The following is a 19135-nucleotide window of genomic DNA, read 5'->3' as shown; positions in this document are numbered from 1 at the left end:
TCAAATAAACTAACTTTTTAATAGAATCAAGCAAATGTAATCATTGAAAATAACTATTTACTAATATTGTTAAATTACAATTACGAATAATTTTTTATTGCTCTATTTTTTTCCCCATAAATATTTTTAACTAGTTGAACGATGTTCTAAAATAATATAATGTTTGGTTTATATAAAGGTTTCAATGAAAGAAGGGCATATTATATATAATGTATTAGAAAGATAACTACATGATAATCTACATTACATATTATTGTTTTTGCAAAATAACATACGCACAAGAATTCATGAGTAGGTGAAGGATAATAATATGTAATAAGCTCTAGTTATTTCGTAAGAATATAAAATCAATAACGTGATCGATCTATTTTTGGGCAATGTAAAATATTCAGCAGAAATGATGATATTTGTATAGCATACGATTGGCTGAATGTGAATACATTTCCGATCAATGGGAGACTAGTATATAATCGAACGTAAATGTCGTCCTATAACTGAAATATGATTCGCCAGAAATGTTGCCATATTTTCTCTATACCCCCGAACAGCGTCTAGGTTACGAGTTTAAAATTTTCAATAGAAGAGTGGGAAAGAATAGTCCGCAGGGGAATGACGTGCAGATGCCTCTGCGGAGATAAGTTCGAAAATATTCACTCGGAAAGGAAATTCGAGATTTAACCGCGTAAATAGTGGTGCATCCGATGCATTTATTTATTTTCCGTAACTTTTCGTTTCCCTTACTACGATTAGATTTGAAAAGGCATTTTAAGTGTAACGAAATTGGAATTATTTCTATTACCCCGCGTTTGATGTAAACAATCGCATCACCTTACGAAGGCATCACTCATCACCAGCCGCGCATGGCAGCCGGTTTCCAATACTTCATCGAGGACTTAAGTACTCAAATCAATAGTCCTCAATCTAGGAGGACAGTGACTCTCACCTCATGAATTTGTGTGACGTGTGTAATAAGATAAATAAATATGAAAATAAACATAAGTAGATATATAGAATAATATTTAGTGACTAAAATAAGTTTACATAAATAAATATTGTTGAATTTGTGAATAAAAATATTAGTGATAAGTAACCAAATAAGATTAATTATAAAAATTGTTTATTGAAGAATGATTAAATACTCGTAAATAATTAAACTATAATTACAAGAACTTTTAACTTAATACAGAGCCCCGATCCACATAACTAGTGTCACAATACGGCACGTGAGCACGGTGACATTGAATTTGAAATCACCAGCCGATTTTGGCATTTAACACAGTGGCCGTAAATTAAATTTAAATTAAATAAATAATATACCTATTGGATTCTGACGTCATCTGGGTGGCGTCTACAAGTTATTATAACGCAGTGTTGCTATGGTGTGTTCATAGATGTCGTTAAGAACTCTTACTTGACTAACCTCTCCGACCCCGCGCTGAGCTAGCCTAAAGCAAGGGTTCTCAATCTGGTCTAGGGACAGGGCCGGTTGAGAATTTAACGCCCTTGCATCTTCATCAGGACCGGGGTTACGTTACTGAGTAAGTTTTTTAAAATGCATTAAGCCTTGCTTATACCAAACCAAAATAAATACAAAATAATCTTCCATCTATAAAATATCCAAAATTCTCTATGAGTTAATAACTTATTATCGCTTGGTTTCGCAGGGTATCATCAGTAAATTATTTTTAGTCTTAGTTCAATTAAAACAAATACGTAGATACGGACGAAGAAGTTTTGTGTGTACTATATTTATGTTGGATATTAGCAGCCTATGTACACCCTTTGCCGCTGGATGATACCCATTTTGTATTACAATTTAAAAAAAAATATATAGGTATAGTATACAGATGACAATATAATATATAATACAATATATACCTAACAACAATAATCAAAGGAGCATGTGTGTTATATGAGTTACCTGTGAATCACTTGCAAACGTCGACGCATCAAACTTTTCATACAAGTGACTGCTTTGGTCGACGGCTTGTGCGCATGGAAAAGCCACTTTATCGAAAGTCAGCGACGCATCGTGCATATGTTTATGGTACTTCAACATGGGCGCAGATGAAAAAAATTTACAACACACGTTGCAAACAAAATTTCTAACGAAAAATGAAGCTCTGTTCAACCTCAGACGGACATCTTTCGCAGAAGCAAGCGCTATTTCCTTTTTGATGTCCATTTCTTGCACTTCAATTTCACCAAACGACTGTGCAGATTGTTTCTCAAAGATATCAGGTGCTATCATACAATCCATGTCGCGGTTTACGAGCGGAGTCTGTCAAGAAATAAAATACAAGCATAAATCAATCAAAATCAACCAACATAAAGAATGCAAAGTTTCTGGACTATGACCACCTAGAAGGGCAATTTTTGAACGAAGCAGTATCGAAGTCGTTGTATGAGAAAGTGATTAGAATGTATGAGAAATTTAATTTCTAATTAGATTTTGACAAGCGCGTCTGAATGTGGCGGAGGCTTTTGAGCTTCATAAGCTTCGACGGTTGAGGCCCTAATTTTGGCAGATGGTAAACAGATTAAATGTCGGAACGTAATGTTGAAAGGCTCTTTATTTATTGTTTTTTGTCTTTTACATATTACCGTAAGAAGTGTTGTATTGTATTTAAATTCTCAATTAAGTATTTATTGTGTTTTGTTATACAGAAACATACATATTTTATCAATATTAGGTTTGCAAAATACATCGGAAGTTACGTTCACATTCTCGTAGATACTGAATATTGTAATAACACTATTATGAGGTAAATATTGAAGTAAGTAGCTTCTTTAAGGATTAATTAGCTACGTACTTTAACAATCAATCGTTTTAATTCAGCGATAACTAATAAGGAGTGGTTAAATAATATGATAATGTCATTACCACATTTTAGGTTATTTTACATGTACCTAAAATGGAAGTGATTCACGCTGAAATTTTGTTGTTAAGATTTGGTAACCGGGCGGATCCATTCAAAATGACAAACGAGGCGTTCGTGAAAAAATTCAGGATATCGAAACCATTGGCAGATATATACATTTCAACTAGCTGTCCTGTGAGCATAGACAAGAATATAATGCATACTGTTACTCGACCATAAATGTCCATTCAGTATTTTTGTTGCATTATTGGACACCGTTCGAAGCACTATACCTCCTTTGAAGATACTGTTGCGTTTTGCTTCTTGTTTGCGTACTGCTTCGTTCAAAAATTGCACTCGATTGAATAGGTACGCCGAGGTTTGATTGTTTCGCTACGCTCATGTAGACACCCTTAACCGATTAACTGATGACCTACTATTTACTACTTAATTACCACATTTAAATATCATGGTAATTATATCTAATGGCCAACTAATGCAAACGTGCCGTCGCATTGTTAGCACTAAATGAGAACACAATCACTGCTGACCTTGACCTTTTAATTACCACATTTGAATAACACGTTAATTATAATATCGATTGGCCAATTACTCACAAACGCGCCAGTCGCGGTGTAAGCACTAAATGAGTTATTAAGGCCGGTTCGGATCAGGCGAGAAGTTTAGTAACTAAACGAGTACGAACAGACAAATTGAGTCGAGTACTTTAGTAAAATCATTTAGTCGTTCCAATCCATTCTGTTGTAATTTTTCGGTCAAGTAGCGACCCCCAATACCTCTCACTAAATACCAAAGAAGTGATGATATCGAATCAAACTCTGCATAGAAAATTTGGGTGGAATCATGGGACAATACGACCAAAAGCGGTTTATTGTGAGCATATGGTAACTAATGAATAATAGGTATCAGTTACTACGCTATAATATGCCTATCAAATTCTACTAAACTCCTACTGTGTAAATGTCTGAAATATTAAGATGAACATCTTACGATATATGTATGCAGAAGAATATCAATTTTTCTTAATCCTAAAAATATTATAATGTTCATAGGTAACGCAATATTATGTAGCGAAAATGACATAGGTACGGTATATAATAAATGACTATCATTTTTAGGTTAGGTCCTGTCTGGACAGTTATTACTTTGACAGATCGTGAGAAATGGTTTGACGTTTCAGACCAAACCACTTCTGACGGTCAGAAAATGGTTTGAAGTTTGCTGGTACAGAGAACTAAACGTTAAAACTAAAACTATTCCGGTTTGCTTATAACGCATGCGCAGTGCGCCAGTTTTGACCTGTCAAATCGTTTAGCTAGAACGCCTAAATTTATAGTGAGATGCAGCATGGTAGATAATTTAGTAATATTTGAGGCTTACAACATTAATTTGTTACAAAAAGTTTTGAAAATAGAATTGGTCTATTCTCACCCCATTTCACGTAGATATTGCTTCCGTTTAATGTATTTTATGGCTGCAAGTAGTTTTTTTTATAGACAATAGGCTTACCATGTATTACCTACTTACCTAAAAAGGACTCACGGGCGATTAATTTCATTTATTTACCATACAATTGATCACAATCTTAGATAATAGCATTAATTATTGCTTTACATTCGAATGATTGTGATGTACAAATAATCATCATAAATAAATGCTCATGATTTGACGAAAGATTTATAAACCTACACATAAATTGTTTTAAAATATCAGTGTGAGCTAAAACCACTAAATGAAACAAGTTGGAGCGAATTAATAATGGTGAAATGAGTTTCAAAGTTGCATTGCAATTTCAAACCTTCTATATAAGACGGCATTACGGGAAGAAAACGGCACATATACCTACGTACAATTGAACGTACCTGATGTATTAGCCTGTCATCTGAATATGAACAACCTGGTTCATCTTCATATAATGGGTGTGTTATATCTTCAATTATCTCGCGCTTGACGACAGCTGGTTGATCATCCGTCTCAGATTTTATATTAGAGAGGTCCGCCATATTAAGGTACTGAAAGAAGCATTATTACATTTTTTAAACACGGTGAAAACAGTTCCAAGTCTCGCAATCACCATATAACGTTGTATAATATTTATATTTAACAAGAATTAGTAGATAAACAAACCTAACCTATAATATCACAGATGTATCGTAGCTGTCAATTTGCCTAATCAAGTATTCTTTTGAAACAAAGTTTAATGTCAACGAATGTCCTTACATTCTATACCTATCGTTGTTATTCTCAATCTAAAGTAATTGTAAATGAATTTAATTTCCAAAAACTAACCTCGAAATTGCGACTTGAAACGTCTGCATTCTCTTGAATTACATTAGTGCGAGGGTCCGGGTTGTTTAGATGGCTAGTCAGCGTGTCAAACAAAGGCTTGCCTTCTATATCAGAGTGTTCTCCATCACATTCTTGCTTTACATCCATGTTAAGGGTATATATTCCAGAAGCCACGTGTTACGTGACAGACAGGATCTATTCAGAGAAAAGTGTTGCCACATTACTAAGAAGTATTTTCCGTTGAAACTAATATTTATAATACCTAGGTCATTACCGACTGAACAACGAAATAGAAAGCCGTTAATTCACAACGACTTGTCCAACTTTTTCCGCCCTTCCCGTTGTTATCAATGGATGACCTGTCATTGTTCTATAGAGTGCTCATACTGACGCGTCTGTCATGTTCACACAGGGAATGGTTTGATTTGGATAGATTAGTTACATGATAAATAATACACTAGCATTAACACACCTACAATTATTAATATCATGCATAAATCAATGTTACATATATTTTTTGGAAAACCATATTACCACCGGTTTTTGTGTGAAGGACTAGTCTGAAGTTAACAGCTAATGAATAACGGGAGTGTATATTATTTTTGAGATTTTTTTATAAGTAATTCAATTTGAAACAAAAAAGGGTGAATCAATATGTCAAGCAATCTTTGATCTAATTTTGACAGCTAAACATTGCCACCACTCGTTGCTTGTGCAAAAAGATATGCTGAGGCTCTATTTATTTAAAGATGGCGCTGAATAGGTACATTAAAACTTGACATGGTGACAAACTTCAATAATAATTATTTGTATGTTTTGTTGTCGAAACAAAACAACGGAGTGAAAATGATCATAAGCATTTCCCCATCATAACGAGATCAGCGCATCTCAATTTTCAAATGCCAAAATGGTCCATCAGCATTTTTTCTATTTTCAAGTTTTCTTCTACAGACGTTGTAAAATCATTGCAGTAAGCTATTGGCTGGGTATAATTGGAAAATACGAAAAATGGATATTTAATATCGCGAATCAATATGCTGACACCGGATGAGTTGTTTATCTCCATATAGTTTTTATCGAAATATTAAATAGTATTAATTCTCCGACCGCGTACTATAAATTGGTGGCAGCACTATAAAATACCACAAACAATAATTTTCTTTTAATACTACCTAATAACTTTCTGGCAATCCAAAATTGCGAGGATAATACGTTTTTGAGCAAAGTACAAAAAATGGATCCAAATAACGAACAACATCAAAGCGAATCTAATAAAGAAGGACAGTACTAGTCTGAAAGCCCGGGCTCTTACGTAAAACAAGACATTTCAGACGACGATAGTTGCACATTTGAGGTTAGTTTTTCAGAACGTGTTTATTATAATATTATGTTTTAGAGCGCGATGCAGAACCATACTAGGCGCGCTATAGGAGCATGGGTAGATCGTCGAAATACCTTTAATCTATCTGAAATCAATTTACATGCATAAACGATAATACAATTACAATCAATCGTTGAACGAGGTGCTTTTAAACGATCAGTTTTGTTAAACTGACGTGTAAATGCAAAACTTAAACGGAGCAGTGTTGCCATATTTTGAAAGTGGAATTATAGTACAGTGCCTTCAAAATTATAGTATTTAGGCAAAAAATATAGTACGCGTTGAGTGACCAATAATTTACTTGCATTTTCAAAAAATTTAACGTGGGGTAATTAACGTCTAGTTTTTTTAGACAAAATATCCATGAAGGGTAATTAACGTCTCGTTTTTTTAGACAAAATTCAAATGTTAAGTCAGTTAAAGCCAAATTTTATGTTACTACGCTTCCCTTTTAAAAAATCGAATCTAGGCGCCTCCTCCCCCCTTACTTCATTAAATAATACATTTTAAAATAGTCAACGATGTACCTACTTACGAATACAAAAATGAAAAAAAAATAAACAAGGTTTTACTACTTATATTATATTAATTTTTGACGAATGTGCTTGTTTATTAGCACAATCAATTTCAATTGTAGTCAATCCAAATTCATCTTCGTTCATTGATAAATCGATTCTATTCTATCGACTTTTTTTTGCTATTAATAAAATAATGTGAAAAGTGCATTAGCAAACTAACCAAGAACTCAGTAAATAGATTTTTAACTCTTTAGTGCCAGACCCAATTGCTCACGTTAGTGTCACCCGTGTCCATATGGACACGCAATTATTGTAGTACAGTAAACTTTGCCTAATTGTTATTTTGAAATAATAATTTGGTTTATAAACGTTAGTCAGTTGAAATAAGTACACTGCTTCAATGATCTAGCTGACATAATAAAAATAATATCAAGTGTCAAAGTGGCCATTCATTTTATAATCACAAAATGATGGACTTATGTTAAAGGTAACCGTGATTTTCTGATTATATTGTTTCAAAGATTAATATTTCTGTTATTGAATGCATTATAAACGTGTTCAGTTTCATGATATATAATTACGAAATGGAATTATTTTTGTTTATGTGGTGTTATTGCATAATGAATTAATGCGTGTCCATATGGACACGCGTGCCATTTAACACTACAAATTTAAATTATTTTTTGTTATCAGTGTTATCACTATATTTTTTATAAAATATATACCTAATTCTCATTTTGTCAAATTATTTAGTTTCTGGGATATGTCTAAGATTGAAGAAAGAGAAATGCTGGTAAATAATGCATCGAATGGACTTTATGAAGCTAGTGATGATGATAATATCGACGAATATAGTATTATTATTTATCTCACCACCAACCAGATCCTGCGGTTTTAACAGGAGGATGTTGGTGGAACAATCGATAATTTAAATCATAGACAATTAAAAGCAGATACACAAATGAAATCTAGGAATGCAAGAACATAGATAGACCAATCTGATATTTTATACTGCAACTGGAGATTCTACACGCAATTACACCAAGCTGCACAAAATATCAATTTTACGGGAAAAATGTTGAAAATAAGAACGCTGATGGATCTTGATAGGATGGATATTGAAAACTATGTACATCAAAATCAATGGTTCTAGCAGATATACGATTTAATGGGTTAAATTATTTTATTCAAAAAAATAAAAAAAATCGACACTGCGACTGATTTTTTGAAAGAAAAAGAAACATCTGAAATCAGAACGCAGTGAAGAAAATGCAATATTAGCTTGTATGTAATGTGTATTGAAAACTATCATACTTTATAATAATTCTACTACGAAACCATACAATCCAAAAAAAAAACTTGATAACATAAGTGTCACGCGTATCCATACGGACACGGCTATTATCTCAAAACATAAAAACGATATGAAAATTTTATTTTCACTATTCATTCTCTGTTATATTACAGATACATAAAAAATGTAAATAAACAATTTTTAAAACAAATAAAAATTATTCATGTCACACCATCAACAAAATTGATGTGTCCATATGGACTCCTGTGCCACTAATGAGTTAAGGGCTAGAATGATTCTATTAAATTTTGTTGAATTTGCAAAGTGGTGACTATAATTTTTCATACATAGCTTACGGGCTAGACATGTCTGTCTCGCAATCCATCTGCTCATGTCTGCATGAATCCGCCCAATGATGGTCCAGGCCTCATCATGGCCTTGGATCCTCTGAGGATGCTTTGCTTTAGGCGATATCAGTAGGTATTGAAGTCATGAAATGATGTACTGTACTGTATAAAAAATGGGACGGTATTTTGTCTAGGGGTGTCACTGAAATCGACACTCTTGTTGGACTCTGAACAATAATAACTGCTATAATATAAGCTCCCACGATGGCCGAGTGGTAATGTATCCGCTTGGTAAGTAGAGGGACTCTGGTTCAAATATCGGGTCTGGTAAAATTCAGATATTGATTTTCAATGTGTTTGAATCCAGAGGATAGAAGTTTGGTTGAGCAAGTGGTAAACATCCATTTATCGTAAAAAGTAATGCTATGAAACCTGTTTGTGGGGCGGGCGAGTCCACACCGGATTGTGGAGATAAATAATAATAAGAATATAATAATCAAATTTTTAATAATAAAGTGTTATGTGATTATGTTTTTTACAATGGATTGTAATAAAAGAATATTATATAGTTTAACCTTTTTATTATCCAAACCCCATAATATAACAGAGCTGCCAATTACATTTTCAAAACAAAAATATAAAATTATTATTTTTTTCAATATTGAAGATAGGAACATAAAAACATCAGAAACAAACCCGTTGCTATAATAACTCATGAGTTCCGTAACCATGGGATGACCCTCCCTTCTCCGCAGCGATGCTACAAGAGATCTAAGTTTAGCTTTTTTCACATGTCACCACACGTAGCGATGGACCTAGGTATATCGTACGACCGTGTTCATGCACAATGCCCCAACACTGGATAATCAATTCTTTTTTATCATTTTTTTTCAATCTCAAAATTTTATTATTTTTCTTATGAAATTTCTAAATAAAATGATGGAACATAAAACTAAAATAATCATAATTTACATTGCAGAGTATTGTTATTTCATGTCATTTAAGATTAGTTAATTAGGGAGCCTCTATATGGGCATACCTTGCATTTATGAGGTTTTTCACCCGTGTGTCATTTCATATTTTTTAAGATTATTAAGAAGCAAACACCTATGTGAGCATACCTTGCATTTATGAGGTTTTTCACCTGTGATGTGTCATTTCATGGTTTTTAAGACTACTAAGTTGCGAGCATCTATATGTGCATAACTTGCATTTATGAGGTTTTTCACCTGTGTGTGTCATTATATGTCTTTTAAGATGACTAAGTTTCGAGCATCTATATGGGCATACCTTGCATTTGTGAGGTTTTTCACCTGTGTGTGTCTTTTCATGGTTTTTAAGATTACTAAGTTGCGAGCATCTATATGGGCATACCTTGCATTTGTGAGGTTTTTCACCTGTGTGTGTCTTTTCATGGTTTTTAAGATGACTAAGATGCAAGCATCTATATGGGCATACTTTACATTTATGGGGTTTTTCACCTGTGTGTGTCATTTCATGGTTTTTAAGACTACTAAGTTGCGAGCATCTATACGGGCATACTTTACATTTATGAGGTTTTTCACCTGTGTGTGTCATTTCATGCTTTTTAAGATGACTAAGTTGCGAGCATCTATATGGGCATACTTTACATTTATGAGGTTTTTCACCTGTGTGTGTCATTTCATGGTTTTTAAGATGACTAAGTCGCGAGCATCTATATGGGCATACCTTGCATTTGTGAGGTTTTTCACCTGTGTGTGTCATTTCATGGTTTTTAAGATGACTAAGTCGCGAGCATCTATATGGGCATACCTTGCATTTGTGAGGTTTTTCACCTGTGTGTGTCATTTCATGGTTTTTAAGATGACTAAGTCGCGAGCATCTATATGGGCATACTTTACATTTATGAGGTTTTTCACCTGTGTGTGTCATTTCATGGTTTTTAAGATGACTAAGATGCGAGCATCTATATGGGCATACTTTACATTTATGAGGTTTTTCACCTGTGTGTGTCATTTCATGATTTTTAAGACTACTAAGTTGCGAGCATCTATACGGGCATACTTTACATTTATGAGGTTTTTCACCTGTGTGTGTCATTTCATGCTTTTTAAGATGACTAAGTTGCGAGCATCTATATGGGCATACTTTACATTTATGAGGTTTTTCACCTGTGTGTGTCATTTTATGAATTTTAAGATCACTATTTGCGATGAACTTTTTAAAACACACATCGCATTTATGAGGTTTTTCACCTGTGTGTGTCATTTCATGCTTTTTAAGATGACTAAGTTGCGAGCATCTATATGGGCATGCTTTACATTTATGAGGTTTTTCACCGGTGTGTGTCATTTCATGGTTTTTAAGATGACTAAGTCGTGAGCATCTATATGGGCATACCTTGCATTTGTGGGGTTTTTCACCTGCGTGTGTCATTATATGGTTTTTAAGAATACTCAGTTGCGAGCATCTATATGGGCATACCTTGCATTTGTGAGGTTTTTCACCAGTATGTGTCATTTTATGTGCTTTGAGATGATCTAGTTGCGAGAATATTTCTTTGTTTTCATTAACAATCCCGCCTGTGTGAACCATTTTGTGACGTTTTAGAGCACTTCCACATTCAAAAACTGCGTTACAAAGGCTGCAAATCAAATAACGTGAGAAATGTACTACTTTTCTCAGAATAAGTCGAAGTTCCTTCGGAGTCTCTCGTTCAAAGATTTCTCCTTTAATGTTTTGTTCATCTATCGTCACTTCTGAATACTGTATCAGTCTATCTTGGATTCCATCAGGCGAGGATTGTTGACACCTGTCTATATCGGGATGTTTTGTGAAAAAGCCTTTGGTAGAAACCTAGAAAAAACAAAAATAATCGAAGTCAATATTATTCTAAATTAGATTAAATAAATATTATGAAATAAATAATTAAATAAATTAGCTTGTGCCTTTCAGTATCTTCAGATATTAAAGTGTAGTGATAATGAAAATGACGTTAAGAAATGGTAATAGTAGCAACATAGATAATACATACAAATAATGTTAGAGAATGATCCATAAATAGTTTTTAAAAAATTCACCTACATGTAACATCAAAAGAAAATGCACAAAACAGACAATGACACAATTGTGTTACTACTCTTGGATATATGTATAAATCTTATATAGTTTTGAATGCAAAATTTAGATTAATGTGAATAAGATGGTTTCACTTTGATGTGTTTATTTCTTATATTTCTTGGTAAAATAATTTAAAATCACCAGAATAACGTATATACTATGAGGTAATTTTGCGCCTTGTTCTATAAAAAAGATTGTAAGCTTCGTGTAGAACTAGTAATTTCTGTGTCAGTGTGTTATTGGAGAGTGTGTATAGTGTCAGAAGATGCCGAAAGGCGAAACCAATGTCACAAAAAATATTCAAATTGATAGAATGTATATTCAAATTTTATCACACAACAAAGATCAATATTGTTAACAATATTTTAATATTATAAAATATTCAATAATTTACTATAACCATCTTATATTGGCTACGAATATAAAGTGTTGTATGCAGTGTTACAGACTATATCGGAGACGGAGATTTATACCTGAAAGTTCGAGAGAGAATTTCTATTCAAACTTCATCAAGCGACTTCGATCAACAGTTTAAACAATATTTTAATATAACATACTTCTGAATTATTGAAGGCACGCATACTTGGACGGTGTTATGCAGTAACCAGTTAAGCGACACTTTTGTGTTTTTGCGTTTTTCGGTTTAACGACAATATGACTATGTTTTCTACGTTTTGCAAAAAAGATCGTGGTCAAATTCGGTCTATATTGCCATCTATGAGACTTTTAAAAAATGTGTTAATTAATTAATGAACAATTCCGTTTTGCAGTAAACAGTTATCCACCAAACAACATGTCCGCTATTGTCAAACTGTGATGTCACGCGTTGTCGTTTTTTGCAGTTTTTAACAATATCTGCCTAGTTACGAGTATCATTGCCCCACTCACTTAAATTCATTAAAGTTATTGTTTTTTAAGCTACCGTTGAAATACAAGGCTAAGGTAAGCTGAATTGAATAATAAAAAAGGGTTTTTTAGGATGTGTCACTTTCAGCCTTCACTTAACTGATTATTGCAAAAATTATTTTCACACTTTTATGGTGCATACTCAGTTGCTTAACTGATTATTGCGAAATGTGATTCACGTTTTTCATTTTATTTGGTGCAACTGGTAGTTGCAAGATGATTTATTGAAATATTTGCTTGATACATAAATATTGCCTAAGCAATAAAAAAACTGTCTTTAATAATTTATTAGTGTATAATAAGGAATTTTTATATAAAAATAATTTTATTTATATGTAAATGGGGATTATTGATGCTAATATATTTTCTATATTGTAAAAAAACACATCATTTTGTAATAAATATTCCATATTCATATTGTTTTTTTAATAAGCAAAACCAAATTCGTAAATAATTGATGTGTTAATGGAAAATCAGTTAAGTCACACTGTTGGTGCTTGGTGGGTTACTGCAAAACTAATATTCTTTTTTTTGGAACGATTACAATTTTTCAATAATTATTTACTTACCTAATATATTATAAACAACGGATCATATTATTAAAAAAGTCTTTATACAATCACAAGGTTTGTTTTCAAGAAATAATTTACAAAAAAAATTATAGCTCGACAGATTATCTTGACTAAATGGTGTACGTTTTAACTTCAAATGCTTATAACTCAAAACTTCATTTTGGTGGATAACTGGTTACTGCATAACACCGTCCACTTAGCGTCGCATAAGGACGGCAGTTATCCAAATAGCGACACTCTCGAGAAGAAATGACTCGGTTTATATAATTTACACATAAAAATGTTATAGCATGAATATTTTTCTAATTAATAAAGTTTAGCCGTTGAGCACATCTGATATTTAAATAATGATCTGAGCAAAATAGCAAGTTTTTAATAGTGGTAGTTCAAGTATTATGGCTAACCTACTTATAAACGGACCTGCGCAGAAGCACACTTACTTTCGTGCGCATATAGTAAGTGTGTAAACGCTGCGTCTTTGTGTGAAAAGTGCTTTACAAAGGCAACCACGAGAAATTATTGTTTTTAATTTAACCGAATATTTAAAAGTGATGAAAACCTGTACAATTTTATGATAAGTAGATATATATTTCTACGGAAAATGATGTTCACAGTTTGCGTTTTATAGCAATTTTACTCAAAAGGCAATAAAGACATTATTTGAAAATTATAAAAAAATGAGAATGGGTCATCGATATATTAATATGTATACTAATCACTTCTACTATTTAAGTGATAATTTGTGTTCTCCTAATTAGTAAATGAATACATACCTGCAGCAATACAATCAGTTAAAGTGGCTTTAATGAGTGTTTTCTTAAAAACTTAATAAATTACCCAGTATTAATTAATAACCTATCATAATAATTAGGAAGTTAAGACTTTAACTAATGGCTCTTACAATACTCTCCGAAGCGCTTTCCAAATTAAGTTACCATAGGCAATCGGCTTTTGTATTTTAAATTAAAGTAGGTAGGTATTGATTACTTTAATCACTTTTTTCAATACGACTGGCTAGGTATTAATAGTACGGAGATTTATTGAAATTTTAAAAGTCAACTTACGATAAAAATCGGCGAATAGAGAAGCAAATGTTACAATATATAAAATTGAATATACCCCATGTCTTGGTGTGTAATCTGAATGTGAACACCCGGGTTGAGGATCTTCATCAGAAAATGGTGGCATTTTATCTTCAGTGAATTCGCGCTTTATGTCAGTCTCAGCTTTGATACCAGTGACACCCGTCGCAGCGAACTGAAATAAACAACGTTTCATATTATAACATGCTGTCAATAAGTACATATTATTAATATAACATATTAAAATGTTATAATCTAGGTGAAAGTAGGCTGTTAAGATCCTACATAAATAGTGCACACTAAACATTATCAGGCATAATTATTTGTTTTCATTAAATTAGTATTTAAAATTCCATGAAATTCTGCCTTAACTAAGCCATAATAGCACGGCTAATAATAAGAGCTTTCCAAATTGAAGTACTATTGCCAATCGGCTTTTGTATTTCAAATCAAAGTGGGTTCTTTAAAATGAAAATTTAAAGGTAATTTAAAATACACGTAAACTATTATCGATAGGCCGCCTGGTTATTACGCACCAGGTTCGTCTTTAGAATCTAATGACTTAATTACTTTAATTTAGTATTTTTTTTTCCAAAAAAAGTTTTTTTCAGTTTGTTATATATTTTCTCAAAAGTGTTTTCAAAATTATGTATGTTCCATATATTATATAAAATTCCATAAAAATGTTAATATTTTATAAAGGAACGTCTCTTGACAATTTATGTCTGAAACGAATTCTACAATTTCTTGACAAATTGTTCGGCGCAGAGCGGATACTTTGGAGAGACTGGTAGCTTTGGGTAGCCTCCAAGGCAGATGAAACAGAAGAAGAGTGACCAAGTAAAAGAACTGACTGAGAGCAGCCTTCACTCTGCCCTGATAGAAGCAGAGGATTGAGAGGAGTGGGAATTCTTGATCGCTTAAAAGATGATAACATTCCAAGGTGGTCAACATCCTTTACCATGAGGGAACGACCAAGAACTAATGGGAAACATTGAAAATTTACAGATGTTTTGTGCTTTTATTTAGCGACAATAACTGTTCACACGTAAGATTGCTGACTGTCGTAAATAGTAAGCGAGACGCCATGTTGTCATTTTATGGTAGGTACCTTTTGACAGATCGTGAAAATCGGTTAACCTCAAAATGCGCGGTGTAGGTTGTTATTTTTAGCAGGTTTGCCAGTGTCGCTCTACTGCGCAGGCACGGATATCGAACAAATCCCATCTGTCACGTGAAAATTCAGAAGCGAACTTTTTTGATTCATGCAAGCAATCTTGCAACTTGCACAATATTACGTGTGTACACTTGGATTTTCTTTTTATGGCCTCGGTAATACGTACTGTCAGCAGTAAATCTTTGCATTACAACTATCATGAAGAGTTTCAAGTTATCAGCAAACAACATAAACAGCATTTTTAATTACCAATGCTATGTCATTTATAAAAAAAGTGAACAGCAATGGCCCCAACTTTCAGCCCTGAGGCACACCAGAAAATGTTTTAAATGTCATGTCTGTGACTGATAGAGGGTGTACGATACGTGACGATTCTTAGAATTCTCCCGAATAACGCGATAAATCGTTTAACGGCCTGCTCCAAATGCATGCTGCTCATTCATTATAAATGACCGGCGCCATCTATAGATTAATACTTGAGTCAGCAAAGAAATGACTCAATCCTCGGAGAAATCATGCTGTGCATGATCATCTCAAGAACTCTTGCAGGTGAATAGAGAATGGCTACTTTTCCACATAGTTTTCCACTGATGACTCCGTACCACTCTTATGAATTGGAGTAACCTTCGACATCTTCTGTGCTTCTAGAAAGATACCCGTCTCCATTGCCAGGTTGAATATATATATGAAAGTGGCCCTTGACAAAGTCAATACAGCTTTTTAAAAAAAATCTTGGGACATGTGCGGTCCCTAAGAGCGAGTATTCTTATTTTTTTTTAATAAATCTAAACACGCCATCCTCATCAATTGGGAAGATGTCAACGGATTGGGCACCGCATTATCGTTTTCTCTACATATATATGAACGCGACATACATGTTTCTCCGTCTAAACGCGCCCATTCATGTAGCGTCTCGAGACAATGGTGTCGCGTGTGAAACGGCTCTAAGATTAAAACATGTATTGCTAATTCTAACCCTCGATATAAAACTGCACCAAGGCAAGAAAAATAACACATTATACAATTGAACAAACCTGATGTATTGGTCTGTAATCTGAACCCGGTTGAGGATCTTCAACATCACATAATGGGTCTATTACATCTTCAATAATCTCGCGCTTGATGACGGATAGTTGATCATCCGTCTCGGGTTTTATATTAGAGAGGTCCGCTGAAAGATACTGAAAGAAACATTATGGTTAACACAGTAAAACCACTTTCACGTTCAATGTCTAATTATAGTCAAAATGAATTAGAAGATAACCTGCCCTAACCAAATAACAAATGTATCGTAGCTGTCAAAATGTATAGGTAGTCGAGTTATTTTTAAAATCAACGGTTAATATCATTGTATGTCACTACGCAGTTTATAAAAAAGCAACATATTATTATTCCACACTAATCGTTGTTATTTCAAATCTAAAAAAATCAGTTTAAAAAACTAACCTCGAAATTGCAACTTAAATCGTCGGCTTTCTCCTGCTTTACTTGAGTGCGAACTTCCGGGCTGATTGGGTGGCTAATCTGCTTATCAAACAAAAGTTTGACTTCTTCATCAGATTGTTCTCCATCACATTCTCGCTTTACGTCCATTTTAATGGTAAATATGTCAGGAAGAACGTGACAGATAGGATCCATTCAAGGTACCTACATTAATTTAAGAAAAGTGTTGCCGCAATACGTAATTATTTATTATGTATGGCCTAAATACTTAAAAGTCTATTCCGTGGAAGCGATCAAACAATAAACTGTGTTTTATTGGATTTAAGTTTTGTACTATTCTATTTGAGGAGGTAGTTTTTTTTCACTCGGGTTTTGCCTTTCGATATTTTCAAGCACTATGCGTATTCACCAATGGCAAATACACACTAACAGCATATACTGTTACACCCGTGACTATTGGGCCTCTCTCGATAGTCTAAATTGCGTCTAATTATTAGGTGTAAACATGTCACCTGACTTCTAGTCAACAATGGGCGTACGTACGTCCAAAATTACTTGATTAACTGTAAACATGTTCAACATGTAGGTACTTAGCAAGTAAGAATTGAATCTAATTATAATACTAGTATGTCAGGGAAGAATGTGATTGTGCCGAATAAAAGAGACGAAGACAAAGAAATTCGGGAGTATGTAAAAAGAAAAGATGGCATCGTTGCTCAATATAAAAAGAATGGAAAACAATACATACCTAGTCACGGGAGGACTTGGTATTGAGTTAGCGAATTCCTGCGCTAACAACTTATTCATGTAATAAAAAACGAATTCAGATAATAATAAATAATTAAAATATAAGCGATATAATTAACATTATTAACGTAATAATATAATATTAATTTGGATAGGTACTGTTAAACATAAGTTTCTTTTCTAAAAATAACCCTTGAAAATATTATAAAGCCACGTTTTCAAAAAATAAAGACTTTTCATTTATTATTTAATTTTTGTGAAACCCGGGTCCTACCAACATCCCGAGATAGCCACAGGACCCGAAATATCTCAATATGTACCTACACTGTGATTTTTAACCTATATATTAAATCAATTAGGTACCTAATACAACAAAGTAGAGACACTTTATTGCCTAACCATTCAGTCAAGGATCAAGTAAGTATAACAAACATGACATTGTCAAAGGGCCATGTCTTTATTTGACTTTGCCCTGTCCATCCGTGCTTGGTGCAAATCACACCCAATGTCCGTGTGCCTGGCTCAAAAATGGGTGGCATTTGGTTTGTATTACACTGACAGATATGTTCTTTTACCACGTTGAAGATTAATATTGTATTTAACAACGTCTGTAGAAGAAAACTTGAAAATAGGAAAAATGCAAATGGGTCCTTTTGCCATTTGAATGCCGAGATGCGCTAATCTCGTTATGATTGAGGAAATGCAGACGATCATTTTCGTGCCATTGTTTTGTTTAGACAACAAAACACTTGTGGCAACACTATTCTAACATTACCTTGAAAGGATACTGTCTGTCACGTAACACGGGGCTTCTGGAATATATACCCTTAATATGGATGTAAAGCAAGAATGTGACGGTGGACACTCCGATACAGAAGGCAAGTCTTTGTTTGACATGATGCCTAGCCGTCCAAACAACCCGGACCCTCGCTTTCATGTAACGCAAGAGAATGCGGACGTTTCAAGTTGCAATTTCGAGGTTAGTTTTTGGAAACTAAATTCCTTTACAATCACTTTAGAATGAGAATAACAATGATTGTTTTAATCAATATTATAAACTGTGGCCTCTTTACCAATATGTAGGAACATAAGGTGATATTAAACTTTGTTTCAAAAAATTACCTGTTTATACAATTTGACAGCTATAATACATACATGTGATATAGGTTAGGTTATCTACCAATTCATGTTAAATATAATTATTATACATCGTTGTATGGACGTTACATGAACTGAAATTGGTTTTACAGTGTTTAGAAAATATAATAATGCTTTTTTCAGTACCTTATGGCGGCCCTCTCTGATAAAACATCCGATAATCAACCAGCTGTCGTCAAGCGCGAGATCATTGAAGATATATCACACTCATTATATTATGATGATGAATGCACTCAA

The 19135-nt window shown here is 33.5% G+C and overlaps 1 protein-coding gene across 1 annotated transcript; it reads right to left on the bottom strand.

Moving 5' to 3' along the window:
• Positions 1–9282: 9282 nt before the first annotated feature.
• LOC147077314 (uncharacterized) lies at positions 9283–17204 on the bottom strand. The gene is made up of 5 exons (XM_085941488.1): positions 16997–17204; positions 16585–16731; positions 14411–14548; positions 11033–11549; positions 9283–10864 (listed from the first exon to the last, which is right to left on the bottom strand). The coding sequence occupies exons 1-5, from the start codon at positions 17186–17188 to the stop codon at positions 9852–9854; spliced, it is 2007 nt and encodes a 668-aa protein (XP_085797614.1). The 5' UTR covers positions 17189–17204; the 3' UTR covers positions 9283–9851.
• Between the last annotated feature and the right edge of the window lie 1931 nt (positions 17205–19135).

The sequence above is a fragment of the Rhyacophila brunnea genome, unplaced genomic scaffold (assembly GCF_057557595.1).
Source record: "Rhyacophila brunnea isolate RB1 unplaced genomic scaffold, BYU_Rbru_1.0 scaffold_13, whole genome shotgun sequence".
In the NCBI taxonomy this organism is placed as follows: Eukaryota; Metazoa; Arthropoda; class Insecta; order Trichoptera; family Rhyacophilidae; genus Rhyacophila; species Rhyacophila brunnea.
This window is presented reverse-complemented; position numbering and strand designations above follow the sequence as displayed.

Bases quoted from the DNA above. Each gene is read 5' to 3' on its own strand.
- LOC147077314 (XM_085941488.1), bottom strand. From the start codon at position 17,188: ATGGATCCTATCTGTCACGTTCTTCCTGACATATTTACCATTAAAATG. The intron at 11,550-14,410 runs GTATATTCAATT...TGTTTTTTCTAG, and splicing joins ATTACACACCAAGACATGGG to GTTTCTACCAAAGGCTTTTT. The intron at 10,865-11,032 runs GTGAAAAACCTC...TGACACACACAG, and splicing joins CCATGAAATGACACACACCG to GTGAAAAACCTCATAAATGT.